The sequence below is a fragment of the Peromyscus californicus genome, unplaced genomic scaffold (assembly GCF_007827085.1).
Source record: "Peromyscus californicus insignis strain IS unplaced genomic scaffold, ASM782708v3 Scaffold_21__1_contigs__length_65335640, whole genome shotgun sequence".
NCBI lineage: Eukaryota > Metazoa > Chordata > Mammalia > Rodentia > Cricetidae > Peromyscus > Peromyscus californicus.
The window spans coordinates 28,243,018-28,270,354 of NW_026294514.1; the positions used below are offsets into that span (position 1 = coordinate 28,243,018).

General features: G+C 54.6%; 2 protein-coding genes across 5 annotated transcripts; one reads left to right on the forward strand and one right to left on the reverse strand.

The window, feature by feature from the left end:
* Positions 1–524: 524 nt before the first annotated feature.
* Positions 525–9,478, forward strand: Dnajb2 (DnaJ heat shock protein family (Hsp40) member B2). Of its 4 annotated transcripts, XM_052749928.1 has the most exons (11): positions 525–660; positions 932–1,029; positions 1,607–1,716; positions 3,448–3,501; positions 3,674–3,796; positions 4,854–4,946; positions 5,141–5,240; positions 5,401–5,471; positions 7,212–7,418; positions 8,318–8,345; positions 8,550–9,478. In XM_052749928.1, exons 2-11 carry the CDS (start codon positions 965–967, stop codon positions 8,623–8,625), a joined length of 927 nt encoding a protein of 308 aa, XP_052605888.1. In that variant the 5' UTR covers positions 525–660; positions 932–964; the 3' UTR covers positions 8,626–9,478. The 4 variants fall into 4 exon arrangements, with proteins under 4 accessions (XP_052605888.1, XP_052605890.1, XP_052605887.1 ...); XM_052749930.1 differs by lacking the exon at positions 8,318–8,345; XM_052749927.1 differs by having other exon boundaries at positions 7,212–9,478.
* Positions 9,479–11,075: 1,597 nt separating this feature from the next.
* Positions 11,076–27,230, reverse strand: Ptprn (protein tyrosine phosphatase receptor type N). Its single transcript, XM_052749906.1, is given in 25 exon segments — positions 11,076–11,680; positions 11,898–11,971; positions 12,161–12,225; positions 12,759–12,812; positions 14,811–14,977; positions 15,346–15,465; positions 15,564–15,641; positions 15,863–15,936; positions 16,065–16,212; positions 16,313–16,513; positions 16,974–17,192; positions 17,616–17,680; positions 17,821–17,900; positions 18,186–18,272; positions 18,491–18,723; positions 18,725–18,766; positions 19,390–19,424; positions 20,099–20,236; positions 20,736–21,090; positions 21,174–21,432; positions 23,038–23,134; positions 24,883–24,967; positions 24,969–24,997; positions 25,183–25,233; positions 26,982–27,230. Coding segments are annotated over 25 exon segments (2,943 nt in total). The 5' UTR covers positions 27,097–27,230; the 3' UTR covers positions 11,076–11,608.
* Positions 27,231–27,337: the final 107 nt, after the last annotated feature.

The window sequence follows — 27,337 nt, forward strand, 5'->3', positions numbered from 1 at the left end:
GAGGGGGAGGGGCCACCAATTAAATGTTAATTTGAGGCCCCGAAATGAAAAGCGCGGAGAAGGAAATGCCACGAGACGCTATAAAAAGCAGGTCTGACCTACTCAGGAGAGCCAGGGCCGCCGCTTTTGAAGACGTAAGGCTGGAGCGAGGCTATGAAGAAGGGGAGGAGCCGGGCCTAGGGGAGACTGGGGGAGCCCTGGAGGTGATGGCCTGCGGGGGGTGGCGTGGGGTTGGGGAGTACTCAGGGATCAAGGAAGCCTGTTTGGAGGGCCGCGACAGAGGGACCAAGGGGCCCCAGCCTAGTTTGCGGACGGCCCTTTCTGCCCGTGTTGGAGGGAGTGCGTCATGGCTGGAAGGATGTTCCAGACTGCAGCCTCCCGAGTCCCACCTGGGAATGACGTCGCCGGGGTGCAGAACTAAAATAGATGGCTCCGCCCCCCGTTTCCCCAGCAGTCCCTGCAGCGTTTCCCCCCCCCACCCCCCCCCCAGTGTGAGCGGCCGAGCCGGCCCTCTCCAGGTCTCTAGTAGTTTCCGCGGCGCTGACGCATGCTTGCGCACGCACCCCAGCCTGGCGCGTTGTACGCAGCCACCGCGAGCCGGGCTGCGGGTGCCAGGCGGTTCCCCGGCGCGGGGCAGGGGCGGGACTCCCGGGAGAGGAGGTGCGGCCCCGGCTGGGTCCGGTTGGGGGCCTCGGATCGGGCTGCTGGAGCTAGGGGGTTCGGGTAGGGCTGTCTCGGCCCCGCGGCGGCGAGATAACCCTGGGCACCGGCCTGCGGGACCGGATCAGGCTGTGAAGGGAGCCTTAGTCACCGGCTGCAGGCGCGGCTGCCACCTCGCAGTGCCTCCGGCCCGCCGGGGGTGCCGCGGCCGCAGGGAGCCGGGGTGCCTCGGCCGTCCTGACCCCTTCTCCCCCCCCCACTCCGCCCGCAGCCCGGAGGAGGGCCGCCTGACGGCTGAGTTGCCATGGCATCCTACTACGAGATTCTAGACGTACCGCCGAGTGCGTCTGCTGATGACATCAAGAAGGCGTAAGTGCCTCCTCGGCTGTGCGGCAGAAAGCCTCTGGCCCTTGTTCCCCACTCCCCCCCCCACCGCACCCCCAGCCTCCAGCCCCCCAGAGCCAGGGATCCTTTCGAGGGCTGCCTGGAGGGAGGAAGGGGACCCTTGGGAGGTGATGAGGACCAAGTCCAGCGATCGAAGAAGTGCTGTCCTTCTTCGGGGTGGGGGTGGGGGGCCCGCTACACACTCCCGCCCGATTCCCCTCTCCTCCAGCTCCTACCTGTGGGCTTGACCAAGCTGCAGTGCTAAAATGCCCAGGTTCTATGAGGTAGGCCAGTGTGTCCCACACTCTCTGTGGCTATAGATAACCAAGAGAGGGCTTAGGGTGGGGACATCCTTCTGGCACCCTTCCTCCCTGCTCACGTCCCTGGCACAGAGCAGGGAGAGAACCCCCCTGAAAACATGGCTGCAGTCGTGGGGCGTTCTTGGATCGGAGCAGTGAGTGATAGGGGTGGTGGATGAGGCAGAGCGGCGGGGTTCAGTTGCCTGGTGGGAAGAGCCCACGTCAGGCCCCTGACCCTCCAGCGGCTCTCACTTCTCCTGCAGGTACCGAAAGAAGGCTCTGCAGTGGCACCCCGACAAGAACCCGGATAATAAGGAGTTCGCTGAGAAAAAATTTAAGGAGGTGGCAGAGGCCTATGAAGTTCTATCTGACAGTAAGGCTTGGGGTCCTGCAGGGACCAGCATGTCCCCCTGTTTCCAATCATGCCCATCTCACTCCTTCCTAAAGCCAAGCCTCCGCCACCCGTCTCTTCCACGCCTTTCTTTAAGGTAGCATTTGAGCGCCTCCTCCTACATGGCAAAGTCTGTCTCCCAGGGTCTGGAAAGCGGTATGGATCCTGACCAGGGACGGACACAGCTTTCCTACCAAGCAGGCTTATAACCCACCCCACCCACCCAACCACCCACCCCCTCCGCCACCCCATTTTATAGGCAGGTAAACTGAGGCTGGGAGAGGTGAAATAATTTGCCCATTTCTTGAACTAGAATATGAATCCACGTCTGACAGATGATTTTTTTTTTATTTTCTGTGCTGCAGATTGTACCTAGAACATTGTACATGTTAAGCAGGAGTTCTACTGTTAAGGCACAATCCCAGACCCAGATTCAGAAAATAGTCATCCATTCAGAAAATATTCTGACTAGACATGGCTATAATTCCAGTACTTAAGAGGCTCTTGAGTTCAAAGGTTTTATATGAGTGGACAGACCTCAAATGGGCTGAGGATGTAGCTTTGTTGGTAGAGTGCTTTGGTAACACACAGGAGGCCCTGGATTTGATCCCTAGCCCCCCCATAAACGAGGCATGGTGGTACAGACCTGTAATCCTAGCAGGGGGGTGCGTGGAAGCAGGAGGATCAAAAGTTCCAGGCCTTTCTTGGCTGTCTCTGAAGTTCAAGACCAGCCTGGGCTACTTGAGCAGTGTCTTGAAAAAGTCTATATGTCTGAGCTGTGAGTGGTGGTCCACGCCCGTGATCTCAGCACTTAGGAGGCTGAGGGAAGATGATAGCCAAGGGTCTGAAGACAGTCTGGATACAGAGTAAGACCCTGTCTCCAAACAACAAAGCCAAACCCCTAAAGGATCCCAGAAAGTATCTGCTAAACTTACCCTGCCGGGTATTGTGGGGAACTAGGGAGACAGTGGGGGGACAAGCAGGCCCTGTCCTCCTCATGGGGGTCTGTCATATACTGGTCAGGGAAGACTGACAATAACCAGGTAGATGCAAAGACAGCATTGGGCCGTGGTGGCTCACACCTTTAATCCCAGCACTCGGGAGGCAGAGCCAGGCGGATCTCTGAGTTCGAGGCCAGCCTGGTCTACAGAGCGAGATCCAGGAAAGGCGCAAAGCTACACAGAGAAACCCTGTCTCAAAAAAAAAAAAAAAAAAAAAAAGGCAAACAAAACAAAATACAGGTAACACACTGAGAAGAGCATTCCTGAGGAGAGCAGCTGTACCAGGGGAGGGCGGTACCGTTTTTTGTTGTGGTTTTAGAAAGTCTCTGTGGAAGTGGCTGGATTAGGCTAAGCCTATTGATTATAATATGGTAGTAACTAGCTGACATTTATTTACTTAATTTGTGTGGAGCTCAGTGTTCCTGTTAGGCAGGACCTCGGCCCCCAGCTCCACCTCAGCCCCTAGCTTACATTTTATGTGCTGGGCATTATGCCAGGCAGTTTTTTTTTTTTTTCGAGTTATCTTATTTTGTTCTCTCGGTGGCCTGGAGGTCGGTGCTGTTGAGTGTGTCTGCTGTCTAGATGAGGCAGCTGCTGTGATCATGCCCCCAGACACCCCGTCATCCCCCAAGTTGCATTTCCTGAAGCTTGTCCTGGCCCAGGCGGGGAGAGGATTACCTAAAAGGAGGAATGACCAGGTTTCTTCTTCCAGAGCACAAACGGGAGATCTATGACCGCTATGGCCGGGAAGGGCTGACGGGGGCAGGTAGGTGGAGCGGTGGGGTGCCAGGATGAAAGTGGGGCAGAGAGGGAGGGGCAGGCCAATTCCTGCAGAGCATGCTCTCTCTAAGGTTCCTGGCCATGTCTTAGAGGGGGGGCCCCTGGCTCAGGGCCATATGTACCCTCTAAGCCCCTTCCTCATCCCGACTCCCTTCCAGGAACTGTTCCCTCGCAACCAGAAACTGGTGGTATGGGACCTGGCTTCACTTTCACCTTCCGTAGCCCCGAGGAAGTCTTCCGGGAGTTCTTCGGGAATGGAGACCCTTTCTCGGAGCTCTTTGGTACGTAGATGGCATAGTTCAACCCCCTCCTCCTCCGGCCTGTCTGTCTGTCCTCTGGGCGTCTCCCGGGCTGAGAGGGAATTGGAATTTCACAGACAGCCGAGTTGAGCTTGTGTGGGCGTGAGTCCAGTGAAAGCTAGGACAGAACCTCACACATGCCAGGACTCACGTGACGCACCAGTGACACTTCACAGACTGGCCTTATTAAATGACAACAAGAACACATTGTTAAACCTCCACAACAGCCACCAGGGGAACAAGACTCCAAGATCATGTGACAGCTGTAGCAGCATTACACATAACAACAGACACCATTTTTTAAAAATGGATACTGCATGTCAAGAATCCCGTATCCTCTAAACCTCTGGTAAATCCTGAGAGGTGGATAATTTAACTCCCATTTGCAGATGAGAAGACTGAAACATATTAGCTGGCTTAGAGTCCACATAGTCAGTGGCCCACCCGGGTGACCGGGAGGGAGCTCAGTGGTTCACGGCTGCCTAGCATGTGCAAGGCACGGGTTTCGGTGCTCTGCACCATGGAACAAAACAAGACAAAACACAACGAACAGTCGGTGTGGTGATTAAGAGATTCCTTCCACAAGCGTGGTTACACATGCCTGGAAAAAACTCAGCCCTTGAGAGCCGGACATGGTGGAGCACACATTTAATTCCCCAACTTGGGAGGCAGAGGCACTCTGTTGAGTTCGAGGCTAGCCTGGTCGGCATAGCAATTTCCAGGCCAGCCAGGGCTACCCAGTGAGATTCTGTCTCAAAAACCAAAAACCAAAAAACCACACCCTTTTCACTTGGGAGGTGGAGGCCTGTGTTCAGGGGTTCCAAGTCATCCTTATCTGTCTACTAAGTTTGAGGCTAGCCTGAGCGACTGAGACTCCTTTTCCAAAAAAGTTTTAAAAATCTGTAAATTTATACAACCCAAACCAGGAAAAGTCAGAAGTGTACGCGGTTGCTTATGGTCTTGATTTCTAGGCTTTAAAGCGTCAGCCACACGGTTTTGGAGGTGATCTCCTCACCAACGTCTAATCTCCTCCTTGCAGATGACTTGGGCCCCTTCTCGGAGCTTCAGAACCGGGGTGCCCGACACACTGGCCCTTTCTTCACCTTCTCTTCCTCCTCTCCTGGCCAATCTGGTAAGCACCATCATCCCCTTCTGTTCTTGCCAATCCTGAGTCCCGGAGTCCCTGGAATTGGCTTTGCTTTTGCTAGCCGGGGCAGGTCTGAGTGAGCCCCCCCCCCAAGACTCCTGGCTTTTGGCGATGGTGCTAAGCAGTCAGGAACCTCCCTCTCACAGCCCTCCCCTCTGCCTCCGTTGTCCCAATGCCAGATTTCTCGTCGTCTTTCTCCTTCAGTCCTGGGGCTGGTGCTTTTCGCTCTATCTCTACATCCACCACCTTTGTCCAAGGACACCGCATCACCACGCGCAGGTGAGCGCTCCTTCCGGGGGGGCCAGACAGGTGGCAGTTCTGGGGAGGAGGGGTAAAAGCCAGTGCTGTGTGAATATGCAGTCTGTCTGTCCTGACCACGGTCCCTGTCAGAGCCTGGACCAGTCTCTGCTCGCGGACTGAACTGTGCCGTCTTCCACAGAATCATGGAGAACGGGCAGGAGCGGGTCGAGGTGGAGGAGGACGGCCAGCTGAAGTCAGTCTCCATCAATGGTGAGTGGGGGGGGGGGGGGCTTCGGGCAGGAAGCCGGGGGGGGGACCCATGTGGCTCCTGCCTCCCTTGGGGTGGGGCTAGCTAATTACCATCATCACTGGTGGGACGCCTTACACTTGCAAGGCTCTTTGCTCTGTGTGAGTGACACTGGGCATTGAACCCAGAGCCCTGGGCATGCTGGGCAAACGCTCTACCACTGAGCTAGAGGACATGCACAGGGTCACTGGGGGCCTTTTCCTTCTTTCCCTTCCTTTTCTTTTTCCTCTCTCTCTGTTGTGTGTGTGTGTGACAGAGAGAGAGAGAGAGAGAGAGATACACTGTGCGTGTGCCTATGAGTGTACCTGTGGAGGCCAAAGGTCAATCGATATCTGTTGCCTTCCTCTCTTGTGTTTTTAAAAATTATACATATAAAGATTTATTTTTGGTTATGTGTAGTTGTGTGTGCATATGTGTTTGTGTCTGTACCGGTGCTCACAGGTCCAAGGCATCTCTCTCCAGGTCCCCTTGGAGATGGAGTTACAGGCAGTTGTGACCCTCCTGCTGTGGATGCTGGGAACTGAACTTTGGTCCTGGGGGGGGGGGGCAGTACCCGCTCCTACCTGCTGATCCATCTCTCCGGTCCCAATTTTTGTATTTACTTTTTGAGACTTTCTTACATGCACACAACACATTTTGATCATACTCAGGCCCCACCTTCACCCTCCAGCTCCTCCCAGGCCCCACCTGCCTTGTCCCTCTCCCCACTTCATGTACTTCCCCACCCCCCTGTCTTTTGAGACAGAGTCTCTCCCTGAACTTGGAGCTCACTGATTCGTCTTAACTGGCTGGCCAGCAGGCCCCAGGGATCCTCCTGTCTCTGCTCTTCCAGCCCTGGAGTTACAGGGGCGCACGGCCACACCCAGCTTTTTCCTCGGATGTTGGGGAATCCAGACTCAGGTCCTCATACTCACACAGCAAGCCCTTTACCCACGGAGCCGTGTTCCCAGCCCTGTGTTCTTAACCCCGCACGGGAGTAAAGCAGTGTAGATCATATTCATCAGGTTCTTATTGAGGAGCCTGAGCCGAAGCATGTCTAAATGATCCTAGCCTCTAGCTCAAAACTACTGCCTACCATGTAAAAGGGATAAATTAAGCCAAGAATCAAAATCAGGTGTGTGTGTGTGGTGTGTGTGTGTGTGTGTGTATGTGTATATGTGTGTAGGCACTGGAGTATGAAGGCAGAACCTTGTGCGCGCTAGGATACTGCAGTCAAACTCAGGACTCAGGGCCGGGCGGTGGTGGCGCACGCCTGTAATCCCAGCACTCGGGAGGCAGAGGCAGGTGGATCTCTGTGAGTTCGAGGCCAGCCTGGGCTACAGAGCTAGTCCAGGACAGGCTCCAAAGCTACACAGAGAAACCCTGTCTCGAAAAAAAAAAAAAAAAAACCCAAACAACTCAGGACTCAGGATTCCTGAAGTGGAGCTCTTCCCCCAGGGACTGTGGCTGTGGCTAACTATTTACTGCCAATGCTGAGCACTGTGATAAATATTTGTGTCAACAATCTCCTCCTCCCCATGTCATAGAAGGCTGAACGCTGTGCCCGAGGCGACAACCTGGGTTGCTAAACAACCTCGTAACCTACTGCGTGTGTCAGGTGTAAAGAGAGGCCGTGAGGGGGCAGGGTCCCTGCTGGGTGAGGTGGTCTGGCGTGAGGCTCTCGCCTGGGTCTAGGGACCTGACGGTGGCTGTGATGCTTGCAGGTGTCCCAGATGACCTGGCCCTAGGCTTGGAGCTGAGCCGCCGCGAGCAGCAGCCTTCAGTCACCCCCAGGCTGGGGGGCACGCAGGTCCAGTCAACCTCGGTCTCCCGTCCCGCCGCCGATAGCGACCTTTCTGAGGACGAGGACCTGCAGCTCGCCATGGCCTACAGCCTGTCAGAGATGGAAGCGGCTGGGCAGAAGCCAGCAGGTGGGCGGGAGGCGCAGCAGCCATGGCAGGGGCGGCCCAAGGCCCAGCACCAAGACCTTGATGTGGGAGGCACGGATAAGGGGGCGAGGGGCGAGGCCGCCAAACCCAGCCCATCCTCAGAGGAGAAGGCCTCTCGCTGCCTCATTCTCTGAAAACTAGGCCGAGCCTGACCTGATTCAGGTCCCGACTCGGAGTCCAGCTCCCTGTGGCCTGAGTTGCAGGATCCCACACTCGGTCCCGCCACAAGTTTTTGTCCCAGGCCCCACCAACCGATAGCTGGACCAGGGATTTGTTGTGCTCTGTCCAGGCCTGATAAGTCCCTGGGTAAAGCCCAGGATTGGGGGGCATCAGAGCCAGGGAAGGGCCTGTGGAGCCCAGAGGCACGGTTGCATCAGGCATTACTGAGGGACATTAGTGGTTTGGGGTGGGCCTTTGGGCCCACGTCGTCTTCTGCCAATCTGTGTTGCCGATGCTCTCAAGGAAGGAGGACTTGGCCTGGCATGCTTTGAGCTCAAGTTGGCAGCTCGAGCGGAGCCTCTGCTGTGCTTGCGCAGCTGCAGGCCCCCCGCACCCCCCCCCCCCCACGCCCCGGTTTCTGTGCAGAACTGAGTTCTTACCCATTGTCATCTCTGTTTCCCCCTGGTTGCTGCTCTCCTCCCGCTCCGCTCTCCGCAACTCCCTGTGGCTGCGCCGCTTGCTTTCACTGCTGCTTGGCTAGGACTTCCTCCTCCTCCTCCTTCTCCTCCTCCTCTTTGAAGCCTCAGTGTGCCCAGGAAGATGCTGGGGCCAGTGGGGCCATGAGATCTTCTGGGGAGGCTAGCTAGGTGGGGTGGCCGCCTCTCAGCCCTCCAGAGTCTCAACCAGAATCAACTCCTCTTCCCTCCTCCTTGCTGCCTCAGCCTGCCCTGGCCATAGGACTAGGCAGAGGTGAGGCTGGCTATCCTTGGAGAGGTGGGATAGGGCCAGGGTGACCCAGTGGGAGGCCTAGGTGGGGACCGTCCTTGTCCATCACGCATCAGAGCTCAGGGGCCGGCCACAGGGCTTGGCCTAGGTGTGCATGCTCAGCTCCCCGCCTCCGTGTGCTTGCAGCTGACCCTCTCTCCTATCACCCCACCCCTGCTCTCTCCCCAGATGTGTTCTGAGCTGGATATCCTGGATACAGAGTTGCTGCAGTTCCAACAGGACAGCGCCCTCCCCAATGTGCTAGGAGGGAACACTCCATCCCTCTCCCTCACTTAATGCTGAGTGTAGGGCTGGGGCCTGGGTGGTGGGTGGGGGACTGAGTGGGAGGCACCCATAGTCTTAGCCTCTGAACTCTCTCCCCTGGGTGCTTAGCACTGTCTCTTGTGGATTACAAGTCCCAGAGTGCAATGTACCATGGCCTCATTTCTGATAGCTCTAATCCCAGGGGAAGTGGTGCTTGTTTATAAAGCTGGGCTTCTTGGGATATGTAGTTCCAACCTAGCCAGTCTGTCGCTCTTCTCTGACTGGGGAGAGCTTGTCTTTCATCTTGTCCCTGGCAGAGGTGGTGAGAATTGTGGATGAAGGAGAAAGGACCAGAAAGACCACTAAAGACCTTAGTTCCTCTGACACTTGTTGCTAGACCCAGGCTGGAGTGAGCACACCAGAGTCCTGTAGCATCTGAGAGGTGGTTTCCCTTGGGCAGCTTGGGGTCTAAGGACTAAGCTAGTAGGGCAGTGGACTGAGTAGGGATAGCATGGTCCTGGAAGGCTGATGGCTGTGGGCTGGCAGAATGTGGGAGAGAAGGCTGCCTTGGCCGGAGTGTGTATGGCGAAGATTGGCATGCAGAGGGAGTGTTGGGCATATTGCTTGAATGGCTTTCTTTGGCCTCTGACCTTGCTGCCCATTCTTTCTTACCATCATTCATCCTCCATGAGCCACCTGCCCTCCTCCTGCCTGGGGAGTCCAAGCCAGTGAGGGGATTGGTGGAACGGGCTGTGGCCAGCTTCTGTAATGCTGAGCCTCTGAGACCCATCAAAGTCAGATGAACTGAGCTCAGGCTCAGGGAAAATGGAAGTCAATAAAGCTGAGTTTTGAGAGCTTAGTGTCCTGTGTACCTCCTTTCCAAGATGGCCTAAGAGGGACCTCTGGGATGATGAGATGACATTTTGGGCGTCACACCTACTTTATGCCAAAGAGCTGGAGGTGCAAGACTTGATCGGGTTGTCCTCCGCAAGTGTGTTGTGTGACACCAAGAAATTCTTGGTCCTCACTTCCAGGGCCCCACACCTAGCTTTACCCTAAAGTTCCCTCTTGTCAGGGAACTTAGTTCCCAGTTCTCTGTAGTACAGCCAGGCACAGACTAAGTTAAGACTTGATTGAAAGCATGGGGACTCACAACCAATAGATGGTAACAGCTGATTTGTGTGTGTGTGTGTGTGTGTGTGTGTGTGTGTGTGTGTGTGTGTGTGTGTGTGTTTCCAAGACAGTTACTCTGTGTAGCTCAAAATCCATGGGGATCCACCAAAGGTGTGAGCCACTACCACTGTTTTTAAACAATTTTTAAACCACCGCTGATTTTAAGCGGCACCCAGGGGCCTTAGACTAAGCCCCTCCAGGGGGTGTGAGCCAGCAGCATGTAGAATGCCAATCCTACCCAGTGTGCAGGCCCAGGGATGAAGGAACCAGAAGCCCCTCCCCCCCTTACTATCTCCAGCCACAGGACCAGCCCATTTGTTTGTGCTGCCTACAAGAAGATGTGGCCCTGGCTCCCTCACCCCAGAAATCACCTTCAGGAGTCAAAGAACCTAGCCAACTTCTCGAAGCTAGAGCAGCAGCCTACCCTGAAGGGGGAATTCCAGGCCCTCCCGTCCTGAGCATCTTCTGGGACTTGCAGAATGATGCTTTGACCACTAGGAGCCTTTACCATGTAGGACATTGGAGCTGAGCCTCAGCAGAGCAGACAGTGGGCTGGGCTCCAGAACTCATGTTTTCATTAGAACTCCAGCATGATTCAATGGCTCCCGGCCCTAGGCTCAGCCCAGCACATTTTTGTGTGTCTGGAATCACCGTCTGGGGTTACTTAAGACATACAGGTGAGGGTTCCTGGGGTGGGGGGAGCACCCTAAGGGTGATGGGCTGAGAGGAGGAGAGGATGAAAGGGAAAAAGTGTTCCCCCAGGTGGCTTGTCTCAGCACCCCACTGGCAGGGTTGGCTGTGGTATCTATCACCCGAGATGTGGTGGGCAGTGGGTAGATGGTCCCTACAGCCCTAAGTTCTGTCCTGTGTGACAAAAAAATGTCATTCCTGGGGCTGAAGAGCATGGAGCAGCATTCTGAGACCTGGGAGGAAAGGCTGTATGAAGGCCCAGCTGCCCAGGTTTGAATCCCGACTCCACCACTTCAAGTTTCACAGCCTGGGCTAGGGCCCTGCTGCACTCTTTGTATATGAGGCATCCATCATTGGTCGTAGTTCCATGGAGACGAAATGAATACATGCATGGCACCTTGGAACCCACTAGCCACCTAGAAGCCATGCTCTTGGGCACTTCCCAAACCAAGGACAGCCATGGTGCCTCTGCAGCCAGGGTTCCCTGTGGCTCTCTGCTTTTAGTGTCTCCAGGGACACAGGGCGGGCCAGCTCAGACCCAAGCTACAGCCGGAGCCTGGAAGCTTACCAAACAGAACCGCAAAGGTGTCCATGTTGCAGCTGCACAGACAACACACTAACTTTATTCACATTGATACAAAAGTAGATTTTTCTAGAAATGTTCTCTTGTGCTAGAAGGAGAAGGCTGAGCAGGATCAAGGTGGCAGGCCAGTGGTAGCAGGGCTAGGGGAGCCGGGGCCCTTTCCTCCTGCTCTGTCTATACACTGCAGGCTGGCGGGAGTGGGGGGGGGGGTATGCAGACTGGCTAGGGACATCAAGAACCATGGGGAGAGGGAGACAGAGACTCAGGTCGGACGGGGCTCAGGCACACTTGCTGCTGGTGTCCACTCCTCGGCCTGCCTGCTGTCTGTTTCCCATGGGCTGCCTTGGGTCTAACATGACAGAAGCTGGATGGATCTGCCCCTTCTCTCCCCACTTCCTTCCACACCGGGCTGGGAAGGGCTACCATGCCCAAGACGGGCCAAGATGGCAGGTGGGTAGGAGCTGAAGAGTGGGGGCACAAATGCTCACACAGGCAGAAGGAGCAGAGGCCAGGGTGTCCACTGAGGTGCCCAGGGGGCTCACTGGGGCAGGGCCTTGAGGATGGCATTCACCTCCTCCGCCACGGCTGTCAGCGCAAACTCAAACTGGTCCTGTGCAAGGCCAGTGACAGAAGGGTCAGGAGAAGCCTAGCCTCTGCCTCTGCCCAAGGGGACATTGCAGGGATGGAGGGTGCTGGGCATTTGGAAGGAAGGGAGGCCGTCTGGAGGATGCAGGAGGGGCAGACTGCTGTTGGTCTCTTCATGGTGGCCACGAAGAGAGTGCTTGGGGAGGGAAGTGACTAGGGATGGGGCGGGGAGGCACTGTCACCTTGGAGCGGACAAGGCCGGGTCGCTGGTCACGGACATGCTCCAGGGTGGCAGCGATGTCAATCTCCTTCACTCCTGGGGATAGGGTGGAGTGGGGGGATGCCGAAGGGCGTGTCCAGGGGCGAACAAGCCCCATGAAGCCTGGGCATCCTTAGCAAGGTTTGGAGATGTGACCACGTGCTCCCTGGCGGGTTCTCAGACCCACTGGGTACTGGGGAGCCATGAGGGGACAGGGGCTGTGGGCCCTGTGGGAACAGACCTTACCTTTTGCCATGCGGTTCAGTACCATGTCAATAAGGACGTAGGTGCCTGTCCTTCCTGCGCCGTCACTGAAAGAGGAGTTGGTGACAGCCTTAGCCCTGACGGGGAAGCAGGAAGGGAGCAGATGGGGTGGTGGGGGTGGGGAGTGGGAGTGGAGTGGGGGGCTGGGGGGGTGGAGTGTGTGGGGGGGTGAGGACGCTGGCTGATTATTAGAGTTGGCCTGGGAAGAGCGTTAGTAAGCTGTGGGTGAGAAAACAGAGGCCCTGAGTGGCTGGCCTGGGAGTCCTGGCATATGGACAACCGGAAAGTACAGCCATGGCTCAGTGTCCAGCGGAGGCAGCAGGATAGAACGGGAATGGCCCTCTCCAGCCTGGGGCCGGGCTTTTGTTCAGTCAGCTCTCCACAGAAAGGGTCGAAGAGTAAACGTTTCCAGCTGTGGGCTGACATTCTTCTGGGCGTGTGTGTGAGTGTGTGTGTGGCTATTTTTACTCACTAAAGACAGGATATGCCCATGGTTTGTGCACAAGGAAAAGGACCAGAGAGAAGGGTAGACTCAGGAAGGCCCCGGCCCAGGGCCTGGGTGTGGCAGGTCCCCACCCACCTGCAGTGCACTATGATGGGGCAGGATCGGCCTCGGTAGCACTTGTTCACCTTCCTGCAATGAGAAGGGGGTGTGAAGGCCAGAAGCCACCAGCCGGACAGAAGAAAGGGGCACTAGTGGCACATCACTGTGTGCTCACAATCTGGCTTTCTTCCTCTCCTGCCTTGTGGCAAGCACAGAGCAGGAAGTGAGGTGGAGAAGGGACCAGAGCTGCTGTGGATGGCACTGGGCTTTGTCACTCGGAAGCCACGTGCCCAAGTTGTGAACCTGGAGTAACGGATTTAACTTCCAGTTTTCATACTACAAATGGAAGATGATAGTTAATAATTAGGAGCCCCCCCCCTTTTTTTTTTGTAAAGAATTCTTACAGAATGCCACGAGATAAAACCTGCATAAAGAACTTGCACACCACAAGCTCGCTCCCTACGTGGTAGTTGGTAATAATGGAGTAGTATCGACAAGTGGTTCTGTTCAAAATCCAAGGCTTCCTGGGAGCGTTGAGGTCAGCTCGGTTACTCCACAGCCATGAAAGCCTGTCCTTTCCACTCAGGTTCAGAGTCCACACTAGTCCTGACGTCAGGTCACCGAAATGCATTCATTCACAACAACGACTTTGTTCTAGCTACCGCATGCCAGCTGAATTGATACAATTCTGGTGCAAACTCCAGGGACTGTGTAGCTTACCCTTGTAGCCTTAAAAAGGTCTATGCAGTGAGTGACCCTACAGTGGCTCTGTTAGGGACTTCGCTAGTTTGTTCTTTTGTAGATCTAGGGGTCAAACCAAGGCCTCACTTATGCTCTATCTCTGCACCCATCAAGACTTTTATTTTATAAAATATTTATTATTATTATTATTATTATTATTATTATTATTCAGTGATAAGAAATGAACCCAGGGTTTTTTGTGTGCTCGGAAAGTTCCCAACTACTGAGTTACATCCCTAGACCTTTTTTCATTCTTTTATTTACCAGACAAGGGCTCCCTAAACTGCCTGAACTGGCTTTGAACTTGCAGACCTCCTGCACAGCTGGGATTACAGATGTGTGCCATCTCATCTGACCAGGGGTTTTTTAATGTGGGGAAAAAAGGGAAATAATTTAATACTATGATTTCACTTTCAAGGTGTGCCTCAGGCTGCAGGGACTCAGTCAGAAATCACTAGAGTTCAGAAACTACCATGGTCCCCACCCCAACTCTTCCCCGCTTCCAGGCACTGGAGACCCAGGCCAGCTTCACACAAGACAGAGGAACAAGCTTCAGTGCAGTGGGGCCTCTAGAGAGAGGCTTCTCTGCCACCTGTATGTGGTGAAAGGCAGGGGATGCTGGGTGCCTGGCCTGGTCTGGGTATTACAATAGGTTAAATCCCTCTGTTAGCGGCTGTCTCAGCCCCTCCCAGTCCCAGGAACTTCCTGCAGGGTAATCTTGGTTTCTTTTTAAATTCCTGCCCCAGTTCCCCAAGCAGCCTCCGCGTAGGCATAGTCTCTTCTCAGACCTGCCTGCCTGTTTCTTCCGTCTATGCGGCTGCCACACCTGCTAATGGCCACTTTCGTGACTGTTCAACTGAAGTAAGAATATTAGCAGACACACACACACACACACACACACACACACACACACACACACACACACACACACACACGGCTGGCAGCTGTGAGGCAGGGAGGGAGAGACGAAGACAGGCTGGAGAGAAGAGGGACGGGGAAGGAAGGAAAAGAGAAAAAATAGGCAAAAAGACGGGAAGAAAGATGGGGAAGGAAGCTGGACAGGAGAGAAAGAAGCAAGTGAGCACAGGGTTGAGCACCAGAAGGACCCGGCAGGAGAGGGGAACTAGAAAGCGGCACCCGGTCTCCAGGGAAGCCCGCAAAGGAGCCCGATGGTGGAGAGGCTCTGGGAGAAAGCAGGTGTGAGAAGGGCACCAGGCTGGGGTGGCATGACCAGACTGTCTGTACTGGCTTGGGGATGAAAGGCAGGAGGGACAGAAGTCAAGGGCGAGGCTCCAGGTCACACCCGGGGCCCCAGGGAGAGCTGGGCGGTGCTTGCAGCCTGCTCACCTGCGGAAGTCCAGCAGCGGCCGGGTGGAGGCCGGAGTGCCCTCTGCCGGCCAGCTGAGGAAGTGGAACTGAGTGAGCGTGCGCGTCTCCTGGGTCTGCACGTTCTTCAGGTAGAAGCTCCGCACCAGGAAGTCCTCGCACCAGATATGCTCCGATACCAGGTTCACCTGTCGCGTGCCCGACCAGTCTGAGCGCAGCACGCGCTCCCCTCCCGGCCCCACCCTCCTGCCTCCCAAGCAGTCCCGAGGCTGAATCCTTCAGGGCATCAAAGGCGGTCTTCATTTCAGTCTTCGGATATTTGTTTTCTCTGTCTTACATACTCATGGCTCTGAGTTTTTTTTTTTTTTTATCAAAGTTCCTACAAATGCATTTTGACGCTAGACAGAACACACAAATGCTCATGTCTGTATGATATGTGTATATGTGTATATGCGTCTATACACACACATTGGTATGTAAAATACTAGGCCGCCATCCATCTTCCCCACTCTTTGTCCTCTAACGGGGGGGGGGGGGGGGGGGGGTTCCTGCTAACCTCATAGACATGGTAGAGGGAGGATCCTTCGTCTGGCCAGTACCGGTCACACTGTTTGACACCGTCCTCCACCAGTGGGGTCAGCATGACGATGACAGTACAGCCACTCTCCCACACCATCTAGGGACAGAGACCCCGGTAAGTGGCCCTCTAGCCTCGCTGGCCCTGGTCACCCCAAGGGCTTCTGGTTCCTAGAAAACCCCCCTCCAAGAATGCACCTGCCAGAAGTCCGAGATGGTATGCGACAGCGGCCCCTGTGTGGCTATGTAGGCTGGCATCCGAGGGTCATGCTCGATCTGAGGGTATGGAGGATAGATCATGAGAGCCAAGAATGGGAAGGGGCAGCTTGGAGAGAGGGTGGGTCGGGAGTGGTCCAGGGGCTGGGGAGGGCTGAGACTCCTATATTTTATCGCAGAGACACAGGCTCCACAATTCCAGGGCTTGACAGGTGTGAGAAATGACTACAGGGGATGGAGTAAAGAGGGACAAGGCGAGGGTGGAAGTCAGAGCCACTTACGATGGGGCTGGCATTGATGTAGTCACTTCGAGAAGGGTTGTTCTCCGCTTTCAGTTTGATGCGGGCATGGTCATCTGCAGAGAACCCCCAAATGGCCTCTGCCACTCAGCCTGAACCAGGAGCCCCGCCACTTCCCCACAGCCTCAAATTGTTCCGAGCAGAGCAGAGAGGGTGGGGCTGGGCTAGCCCATGGCTCACTTACAAGGCAGGAAGTCAGGATGGCGGTTCTTCTTGATGTTGCCCTCGCCCTGTGCGGTGGCACAGGTGTTTGGCTCTGCTTGGTAGGCACACAGGGCCTGCCACTCCTTGGCCAACCGGTCCTGGTTCCGAAGGTGATCCTCCATGTATGCCTGTAGGGGTACCATAGCCCGGCTCTGGCACACACCGCCCATCCTGCCTCTCCTGCCAACCCGGCCCCTCCCCCACTTTGGGCCTGGGCCCTTTCCTGACCAGAATCATGTGTCCCGTGGAGATGTCCATGTTGGCCTGGGCAGGCTCCTCGCACCAGGATGGTGTGCTGCTGTGGGAGCTGGGGCTGGCCTGGGCTGCATCACTGAACTGGGAGGACACACTGCTCACCCTCGAAGGTTCTGGCTGACCCTCTCCCCGGTTGAACAAGGACTTTGTGGCCATGTGTTGGCGGCACAGGTCCTGCAAAGGGAGGAGGGATGAGTGAGGCCAGGGTCCCCTAGAAGTCCTGCAACAGGGCCACAGGGCTGCAGCTCAGTGGCAGTGTGGGTTGAACGTTTGCATAGCATGCATGAGGCCCAGAGCTCAGTCCCCAGTGCTCAAAACAAACAGAAGAACAAACAAGGCCTCGGATTCAAGTCTGGAGCCTTAGGCTTGTCTCTGATCGATGGGATGAGTAAGATCTGTCTTTGGCCTTCGTTCTTTTGTGCTTGGTTGGTGCTTATGACCAATGTCAGATATCACAAAGCGGAACCCCAGGATCATAGCCCTGAGAGGAGTCTCAGGCGCCAGCTATTCCCAACCCACATTCATTCAAAAAGTGCTTCACAACGCCCCTTCCAATTCTGCTCCCACACTCACTCCACACAAGACCGTGTCTCTCACGCCCCCTGTCCTTCCTTCCCTCCATGAACCTGCACACCTGGTACTCGAAAGTAGTGTCACCGTGGGCCCCCTCGGGCCCCAGGGCTGCCAGGCGCTCCTTCTCCCGCCGTCTCGAATGATGGCGCATACACAGGGCCACCGCCAAAGCCACTAGCAGCCCAGCGACACCTGCCAGGGCCACCAGAGTAAGCAGCACTGAGCGCATGGGAGAGATGCCACGGGCTTGTCGGGGAAGGACTGCAGCTGCCTCCTCCCTCTGTGGGAACAAAGCCAGAATCAGGGGGACGGTGGCAGGGGAGACTGGGCCCTGACTCCTCCTTAGGCCATCTCTAGGAACAAAGCTGTGAAGGCAGGGGTATGGGAGATAACGAGCAGGACATACAGCCTCCTTTCCAATCCACATTGGACCAACTCAAGTGCCAGAGGCTTTGGGTGATCCCACCAGAAGGATAAACAGAGAAAAGGAGACGCCAGAGTATAAAAATGATGGTCTCGCCATCAAGAGTGGTCCTTCGGGAAAGAGCCACTGCGCCATCTCCTGGTCAAAATGAGAACTGCACAGAGAGGGGCTGCTTGGGAAAGGAGGTTGGAGAGCCAAATGCAATTTCAACCCTGTAAGTCCTCTCTTGTGTGCGGTCAGGCCTATGGGGCTTCGACAGAGCCTACAGTTAGCGCTTACCTGTCCCACCCCTGTCTGCAAAATCTGGAGCCCTGTCTGCGCTTCCAGTTCAGACTTCACCAGCCCTGCGGGAAGGGTGCGTGCAGGTCAGGCTCTTTCCAGCCCCGTGCAGGCTGGAAATATTTTAAGGGAGCATCATCACAGGTTTGGGAATCAGGGCCAGGGGTCAAGCTCAGCCTGGGCCTAAGGGTAGGATAGTATTTACCAGCTTGCCGGGTCACATCCGCCAAAGACAGGTTCTGTTCATTGTGCCGGATTCGGAAGGTGACCGCCGGTCCCACCACACTGCCAAATAGGAGGCGTGTTACTAACCTACCCACCTGAGATTCCAGACTGAAATAAAGAGGCCAGCACTGGGGATCAGGGGTTCCCATGAGTGTGTCTGACAACAGGCAGATTCAGGAGAGGGCTAGCTGCAGTGACTAGCTGCACGTGACTGTCCTGCTTTGACAAGTTGGTGGCATCTCTGACCTCAGAGCTGTCTTCCCTTCCTCCCTGGTCCCTTCAGCACCACTTCACTCAGGCTATTTTCTAGACCCCTGTGCGGTCCCACCGAGAAGGCAGCCCTACCTGATGTTGATGAAGCTGCCTGAGGACATATGCACGTGCTCCGCCAGGATCTCCAGGAGCTTCACTCCAGCCACCAGACTCAAGGGTCTGCAGGAGGGGAGCAGGCAGAGGGAGGGGAGAGGGGATTCTCAGAGACTTTCTTGAAATGGGCCACCCCCAGAGGCGCGGAAACCCCCACTGCCTCTCTGTCCTTTTCTTGAGAGCTGGATCCTTGCTCGCTGCTTCCTGCCAGAGAGGCCAACCTCTGCCCACCCCCACCCCCCCGGGTGGGGGACAGGAAGGCTTCCTCGGGCTGCAATGCTTACTTCTGGTCAGTGACTATATAGCCGTACTCCTCGGCTGACGGTCGAGCTGAAGGCTGTCCCAACACCGCGGGCTGGCTCTGGCTCAAGGGACTTTTCTTCTCCAGTAGGACAGATGAGACTCCAGGAGGACTGGATGTTTGGGGAGGCTCAGGGATGCCAGGGCTCAGCATCTGCTGGACTTCACTGGAGGTGGGGCTGGCAGTGGGGTGTCCAGGAAGCAAGGGTGTGGGGGGGCCGAGGCTCTGCTGTGTCTCCTTTCTGCACTTGTTCTTCTGTCTGTGACAAGACAGGATGCAGGTGTGACCTCTAGAATGGAAGGGCTCGGGGTTGGGGACAGAAGGGCCACACTTTGGGCTCTAAACTCTTTACAGTGGAATTTAGGAACTGCTTAATTTTCTACCCCTCCCCACCCCCCATAAATGGGTACAGAGAGCACATCCAGAAAACATGAATCGAGTGGACGAATAAATGAATGAATGAAGAGTTGAATGAGTGAAATGTGGTCTGTAAATTCACAGGGTGGGGCTGGAATGCGGGGTGCAGGATCAAGCCTGATAATCTGGAAAGATGAACAGAAAGCCAATGGTTTTTAGGCTTTTGTTCAGTGGCAACGTTAGACTCCAACATCTAAAACAGAGAAGGGCAAAAGCATCCAGCTACAGCAGGATGAGCCTCCACCAAAGTCCCTGCTTGTAGGACTCATCAGAGTCCGAAAGGATTGTGGTAAAAAGAGGAGTGGATTAAGAATCCTGGCTTTTAGTGATATCAACTTCAAGTGAGGCCAGAGGTGGTGATTTGAAGTCCCTGGGCCTCAGAATGAGGGGGCAGAGGACAGATTCTGAGCCATGACCCCTAGGATTCGGATGTCAGCCAAAGGCAGGAAGGTGCCGGGAACTCACCTTCTTGATATCAGCTCCGACATTTCCAGCCCCTCCTGGAGAGACAGGAAAAGCAAGGGTCTTGGGAAAGAGTATCAGGGCCAGCGCCCGGGGACCTGTTCAGTCTGTGAGACCCTGTCCTCTCAATAGTCCCAGATGCCTTCCCCGCTCCCACTCTCCCTCTCCCCATCCCACGGAGCTTCCCGCCCTCTAGTCTTTTCCTGGTCTGATGCTACAGCTTACCATCTTACCCTCTTGCTCCCTGGGATGTGGTGCTAATAATCCTGTCCTCAAAAGAACTCTCTTTTCAGCCAGGCATGCTAGGCCATGTCTGTAATTTCTATATTCTAGAGGCAGAGGCAGAAGGATCATGAGTTCTTTTTTGCTGCTTATTTTTTGTTTTTGATTTTGTTTTCCGAGACAGAGTTTCTTTGTACAGACAGCCCTGACTGTCTTAGAACTCTCTGTAGCCCAGGCTGGCCTCAAACTCAGAGATCTGCCTGTCTCTGCCTCCCGAGTGCTGGGATCAAAGGCGTGCGTCACCTGGCCCACCTAGGATCATGAGTTCTTAAGTTAGCCTGTCCTACAGCAAGACCCCATCTCAAGAAAAAGCAAAACCAAAAGCTCTCCCCTGTGACCTTCCAGGTAACTCTGTGCAGTCTTGAGGAGAAGTGAGACAATAAGCCTTCATGGAGCAGGAATTTGCCACCCTCCCTGCCTGGATACTCACCAAGATTTCTTCCTGTGCCCTTGGGCAGTAACTGCAGCAGGGTCAGAAGGGTAGAAAGCTGCTCTGGGGTCAGCTGACGCAGCTCTACTCCGTAGCCTGCCAGGACAGCGGCCAATCTCTGCAGGCTTGCATCTGCATCTGAGAGCCAGACACAGAGCTTAGGGTGAAGGGTAGGATAAACTGATGGGATGCAGATAGGTGGTTGCGGGAGGGGACAAGCACATTTAAGAATTCTTTAAATGCTGGGAGGCTGATGCCCTCCCATGCCCAGACCTTGAACATACTCGAGGTATGCCAGGTGCACACCCCATGGTCTCTGCATTGAAGTTAGTGCCTTGTACATCAGCTTGTCAGTAGACAGTTACGTGTGTGAATGAAAGGCACAATCAGTTAAAAGTGATTCATGTCTGTGATCTCAGTAGTCAGGAGTCTGAGGCAGGAGGACTGCAGCAGGTTTGAGTCCAGCCTGAGCTAAAAATAAGTTCAAGGACAGCCTGGGATAATAGCAAGATCTTCTCTTTAAAATAAATAAAATAAAAAATACAACCAAATAAACAAATGAATAAACGAACATCTTCAAAAACAGTCAGGAAGAAGCCCCCATAGACAGAGAGGTGGGTGCCAAGGATCCTCTTACCTGGCTGTACTGCTTGGGAAGAGGGCTTCTCCCCACGACCCCCTAGTACTTCCTCCTCATAGCCCTCTGAGGAGTCCTCTGCCTGGCTGCTGCCCCCTTGCTCTGGCAACCTTGGTACCCTGGCCCTGCCAGGCACTGGCAACTCTTGGGCCATGTAGAGCATCCCTGAGTCCTGGAAAAGCTGAGCAGGTGAGGGACCTGGAAGGTCCCCAAAGGAGTGGCCAGAGTGAGCCCCCAAAATGGCCTTGGAGGCACTTCTGCTGAAGAGGGCAGGAGCTTCAGCCTTGGGCAGGTGGCCAACACCAACCACCCCCGGGGAGCTCTCTGAGCTCCGGGAGCCATCTCGGGAGCCAAACTGTGGGAAACCAGAGATGTGGTTAAGAACAGAAGTCGGGGTTGGGTACTGGGGTTGAGTCATGGCCAGAGTGGAGGACTCACCTGGTGGAACAGGAAAGGCTGCAGCAATGCGGGTTCATAAGTCAGAGCAGGGTGGGGAGGCTGGGGGGGCATTAGGAGATGCTCCAAGAGAGGGGGCAACAGCTCAGCCTGCAGAGAAGACAGCGGCAAGCCCACTCCAGCTCCGTTCCTACCCCCCGGAGGCCGAGGGAGCCCCTGGGCAGCAGGAGACGAGCCGGTGGGATTGCCCTGAGAAAGCAGCTCCCCAGCAGAGCCTGGTCTCCTGGGCATCAAACCAGACCTGGGGAGGAAGGGAGAGAGAGAAGGAGTGGGAGAGAGGGGGAGGGGGAGGGATGGGGGAAAGAAAAAGAGGGATTTATTTGTATGTTTGTATAGGACAAGGGTGGAGAGTTTACAAGGCTGAGGTTGGACAGAGTCTGCTGTTTAGAATAGCCTTGTCCTCTTAAGAAATGAAGGGGAGAGATGAGCTAGAGGGCATGGAGGTGATAGCAGACCCTTTGGATTGGTAAACATGTCTCTGACTTTGATTTAAAAAAAAAAGAGAGAGAGAGAGAGAGAGAGCTGGGTGGTGGTGGCGCATGCCTTTAATCCCAGCACTTGGGAGGCAGAGCCAGGCAGATCTCTGTGAGTTCGAGGCCAGCCTGGGCTACAGAGTGAGTTTCAGGAAAAGTGCAAAGCTATACAGAGAAACCCTGTCTTTAAAAAAAAAAAACCAACAACAACAAAAAAGATTAGGTGATGTGTGTGTGTGTGTGTGTGTGTGTGTGTGTGTGTGTGTGTGTGTGTGTGTGTGTTTAGCTAGGGATCAAACCCAGGGCCTTGTGTGTGCAAGACAAGCACTCTACCACTGAGCTACATCCCCAAGCATGTGTATGTCTTTGAAACACAGCTGCACAGGCTAAGGAAGCTCAAGGGGATGATGAAGGGAGACTGGGAGCAGGGGAAGGCGTCTGCGCACACACACGTACACGGGATGGACTGTGACTGTGGCATGCTCCTGCACTGCCATCCCTGTGCCCACCCCAACTAAGACTGCCCTGGCCTCACTGCTGCTGCCTTCTTGGTCCAGGTATCAATGTCTGAGTGCCACACGTTCTGAGAATTGCCCTTAGAGCAGAGGTTCTCAACCTCTGGGCTGCGACCCCCTTGGGGGTTGAATGATCCTTTCACAGGGGTCGCCTAAGACCACTGGAAAGCACAGATACTTACATTATGATTCATAGGAGTAGCAAAATTACAGTTATGAAGCAGCGATGAAAATAATGTTATAGTTGAGGGTCACTGCAACATGAGGAACTGTATTAAAGTGTCACAGATTAGGAAGGTTGAGAATGACTGCTTGAGAGGCTCAGACCACAGAGAGACAACGCTGTTTTCTGTCACACACAACTTGGGTCCATGAAAATTCTAGTTTTTCTTTTTCTTTTTCTTTTTTTTTTTTAAAAAAGGTTTATTTATTATGCATAGTGTTCTGCCTGCATGTACGCCTACATGCCAGAAGAGGGCACCAGATCTCACTACAGATGATTGTGAGCCACCATGTGGTTGCTGGGAATTGAACTCAGAACCTCTGGAAGAGCAGACAGTGCCATCCATCTCTCTAGCTCCTGTAGTTTGCCTTTAACAAGTACTTTAATAGTTCTTTCAAAATATCAAATATCAACATTTCCTTTTAAGGTATATATTTATTGTCCTGTTTTGCTGGATTTCTAGGATAAACTCAGCTCCTCCTGAGCCATGTCAACGTGTTAGAGGGACCATTCTCGATTCTGTTTTACCTGTGCCCCAGTTCTGCTGACCTTGGCACCTCCACCCTCCTGCCTATAAAGAAGGTTACAGATCACTGACCCCCAACAGTCTAAGGCTGTTGAGAAAGGCTACCTACCTGTCCCTTGGATAGGGCTCTGGGGGACGAAGCCTGGGAATGCGTTCCATCTCCTGGGAAATCACATGCTGGGTGAGATCATCATGCCAGGACAATCCTGCCAGGAGAAAGGACAGGGCAAAGTTGGCTGGAAACTAGGGACCTAGTACCAGAGTGGACGGTCAGGAGTATATACCCCATTCCCCGCAGCGAGTAGGGTTTGGCAGAGCAGGGGATGTGCCATTGGAGACGGCGGTGAGCTGAGCTGCCTCCCCATCTCTACCCTTAGGTACAGCCTGAGGTTTCAAACTGCCTGGGCTGGAATCCAGCTTTGGTTCCTGAAGAGCTGGGGGCCTTGGGCAAGTCGTTACGCCTCTGCTGCCCTCATCTCAATTCTCTCGTCTGGGGACATGTATCTCCTAAGGACTATTGTGATAATTAAAATAACACATCATGCTGGAGAGACGGCTCCGGAGTTAAAATAACACATCATGGGGAACAGTTTCTGTCACACGAAGAACTCTTAACAAGTGATACCTCGGCTCTCATTCACTACATTTCTTCACTCTAAGCCCGAGTCTTTTGTAGAGGTGGGAATAAGACACATTTTGTGGGCTGCCGTGGACGTGAAGTACTGTCAGGAAGGTGAAATGCTCCATATGCCCTATGTCACACACTGGAATCATCTCTGCTGTAATTCTCAACATCACTGCCAGCGTCACTTTATCCCGAGGCCCATGTTCTGACTGACTCTTTACCCAGGAAGCTCTGCTCTCAGAAAAGACCTCTCATTCATTCATTCTAGAAGGATCACATCTCACTCTTCTCCCGTCTTCCTTCTGTGGGTTTATTTATTTAGAGTCAGGGTCTCACTATGTAGCACAAGCTGGCCCGGAACTCATGGTGATCTTTCTGTTTCAGCTTCCCAAGTGCTGGGATCACAGCTGTGTGTCACCATGCCCAGATCCTGCTCTGGATTTATAATCTAGGTTACTCATGACTCATATCCTGGGGCCTGCAAACATCTATTCCATGCATTAGAACTCTCTGTGTTCCTATTACAATCAACTCCTCCAACTGACCACTAGATTTCAGCCTCTCTTTCTTACTCAAGAACATTCTCCCCGTATTTTTCTCCTATCTCCATCCTTTCCTCTCTGCTGAATTATTCCTCTTAGCACAAAAATATGATGTTATTTCTTCCATCTTATAGCAATACTATTTCATCTGTGTCCTCTTGCATCTGTCACTACATTTCATTGTAGCAAAAAAAATTTTTCTGAGACAGGGTTTCTCTGTGTAACAGTCCTGGCTGTCCTGGACCTCACTTTGTAGACCAGGCTGGCCTCCAACTCAGAGATCTACCTGCCTCTGCCTCCCAAGTGCTGGGGTTAAAGGTGTCCGCCACTGCTGCCCTTGTTGCAGCAAACTTCTTAAGACATACATGTCTTAAGATGGATGCAGTGGTGCATGCCTGTAGTCTTGTAAGGCTAAGGCAGAAGGATCACCCATAAGTTCCAGGCCAGCCTGAGCTACATAATAAATTTGGAGCTAGCCTGGGCTACACAGAGAGAGCTCGTCTCAAGACAAACAAACAAAATCCTAACAAACCTAATAAATAATTTCCAGCTTCAGCTGCAGGTCTCCTGAGTGTAACTCTAGATAATTCATATGTGAACAGCCCATCTCTAGGGTCCTAACATTACCCTTGGTTTGCCCCCTTATCTGGCAAGATCTAAGAGAATGGGGCTTCATAAGTAGATGTAATTATTAAGTTGCATGAAGAGAAATTTTTGAATGAAGTGGTCCCTTACTTCCCCACCAACCAAGTTCCAATCTCGGTGTTCCAGTGCACTCAGACCTCACCTTGGGACATGAGTTGCCGGAGCACACCTTGTAAGCGCTGGAGAACAGGGGAGGTGACTTGCAAAAGGGGCCGTGCCTGCCCGACTTCCTGCCTGGCACTGTCCAAACAAGCCATCTGAAAGCACAAAAAGGTGCTGTAGTCATGGGTTTTGCAGGAGGCCTTCCAAAGTCCAGGCTGCAGATGCACAATGCTCTCTCCACCTTCTCCCGGCTTTAGAGTGCTGCTCCTCTGCCCTCCTCACATCTGAGCTCTCCCTCCCCAGCTTGGTCTTTTGAATCCTATGCCAGGGCCCTACTCACCCTGAATACAGACTTCCAGGTGCGAGCAGAGTCTGCGGTCAAACAGACAGCCTGTAGAAGTACAGTAGATGGATGCTCAGAACACAGAGAAGGGTTAGGTGGTCTGGGCAACAGGGGGAAGCAGATATGGCCCCATTATTTCATTCTAAGGAAGGCTTTAAGTTGGGAGGACAGCAGGGAAGAGGCTTAGAATTCTCTCTCTCTGGCATATGTATGCATACAAATTTATATACGTTCGTGTGTGTGTGTGTGTGTGTGTGTGTGTGTGTGTGTGTGTGTGTATGTGTGTGTGTAGGCCAGAGGTCAATGTTGGGTATCTTCCACACTTGTTGCCCACTTCATATCTTCAAAACTGGGTCTCTCACTGAACCTGGAGTTCACCCTGCACATCCCAGGGATTTATCTGTCTCCATTTTTCCGGCACTGGGGGTTAGACATCAGTCATGTTTGCATGGCTTTTTATGTGGGTGCTGAGGATCTGAACTCAGGTCCTCGCACTTGCATGACAAGTGATCTACTGAGACTGAGCCATCTCTCCAGCCCCACGACCTAGAACTCTTGAGGAGGTGTGGGGGTCTAGCTTTGGATTTTAAAGATCTTTGTTTCAGTCTTTTAAAGGCTCGATTTGCTTAACAGGGAGTTGGAGCAATGGGAGGAAGGGAGTGTATGTAGCATTGTGGGAGAATTTGAGGCCAAATTCAAAAGGAAATCGTAGTTTTCCCAAATCTCTCAAAGCATCCTAACTCTAGTGGCCTGGACCTCGGAAGAGGCGGAAACTCCAGCACACCTCCCCCCGCGTGATAGGGAAAGGGTTGCAGGTGCTTGATTCTGTGGTAGCCTGTCCCAGGCTTGAGGCGCTGGCGCTGTCCGTGGTGCTGAAGCTAGGAGCCAAGGCCACGTCGGGAGGGGAGACGGTTACCGAGTGGGGAGTGACAGGACCGGGGGGTCGCCACAGGATGTCATCCTTCCGCTCTACCTTGTTACCTCTCGGCCTCACAGGAAGTACCGTACACTGGCCTCCAAGCCAGGGTGGGGAAAGAGGGCGCCAGATGGAGAGGCTGCGCCCCCTTTCCCCCCCACGCGCCACCTTCCCACCCCCATCCCGGGCCCGTGAGTCAGCGCTGGACTCTGTCCGCTTAGATGTGAGTCAGCACCAGGCCTGGCTGTGGGGAGGGGGGCCAGGGAGAGGACCCTCCCCTGTTCGTCCTCTTCCGCTCCCCCCCCCCCCCCCACGTGTCCCCTTCTTATAGCTGACCATCTAGCAGCAAATGGCCTCTCTAGACTTGCAAGATAAGCCTTGCTCGCTGTCTCTAGCCAGTCCTCCGGCTTCCGAAGGCCGGAGCCGGGTGAACCGACGAGGCCAGGCTCCTGCCGCCGGGTGGTCGCCTCTTCCTCCTTCCCGGCTTCCGATTCTTCAGTTCGGGTCTCCACCTCGACGTCTCTGGCTTCTCCCACGGTCCTGTAGTCCCACTAAATCCTTCGACTCGCGAGTACCCCGCATCCCTCCTCCCGATCCTCGTCTTCCCTGGAGCCCACTTCTCCCAGGTCCCGCCTGCGTATCCCAGCTCCACCTCCCGGCCTACGCCCCTTTCTTTCCTCGCAGCCGCCCTCATCTTCATCTCCTCTCCTCTTCCTCACCCCCCCTCCCAACCGCTCCCCCTCCCCCGCTCCCCAGCTCCATTTAGTCTACCTGAGCGTCTCGCCTTTGCAACGCTCCCCTCCACCCTCCACGACCGAGTTCTGCTCCGGGCCCTTGCTCTCTCCACCCCCTCCAGCCCCAAATCAAGTTTCCTCCTGACCGTGGGCACTGATGGCGCTGCAGCCCCCGGGGCGGCCGCTCAGCAGCAGCAGGCAGACCAGCAGCCGGAGGCCCCCGGAGCCCCCGGGACCCCCGGGCCGCCGCGGGCGCCGCATCCTTCCCGGCTGGCTCCGTGCGCTCGCTCCCCAGCCAGAGTCTCGGGGACGCTGGCGGGAGTCGGCCGAGGAGCCTAGGCGGAGCCTGCCGCTCCCCACCCACCTCCGAGGCGGGGTCTACATGCCCCTCTTGAGGCGACTTGGCCAACTGCGGGCGTGCAGTGACGACATCTCCACCCCCGGCTCTTATGCCTATCTGCGTCACACTGACGTAAGAGCCCCCTCTTAGCCCCGGACCTAC

Excerpts from the sequence above, each read along its gene's own strand:
- Dnajb2 (XM_052749927.1), top strand. The coding sequence starts at position 965 with ATGGCATCCTACTACGAGATTCTAGACGTACCGCCGAGTGCGTCTGCT. Across the intron at positions 3,502-3,673 it reads GGAAGGGCTGACGGGGGCAG|GAACTGTTCCCTCGCAACCA; the intron begins GTAGGTGGAGCG and ends ACTCCCTTCCAG. Across the intron at positions 5,472-7,211 it reads GAAGTCAGTCTCCATCAATG|GTGTCCCAGATGACCTGGCC; the intron begins GTGAGTGGGGGG and ends TGATGCTTGCAG.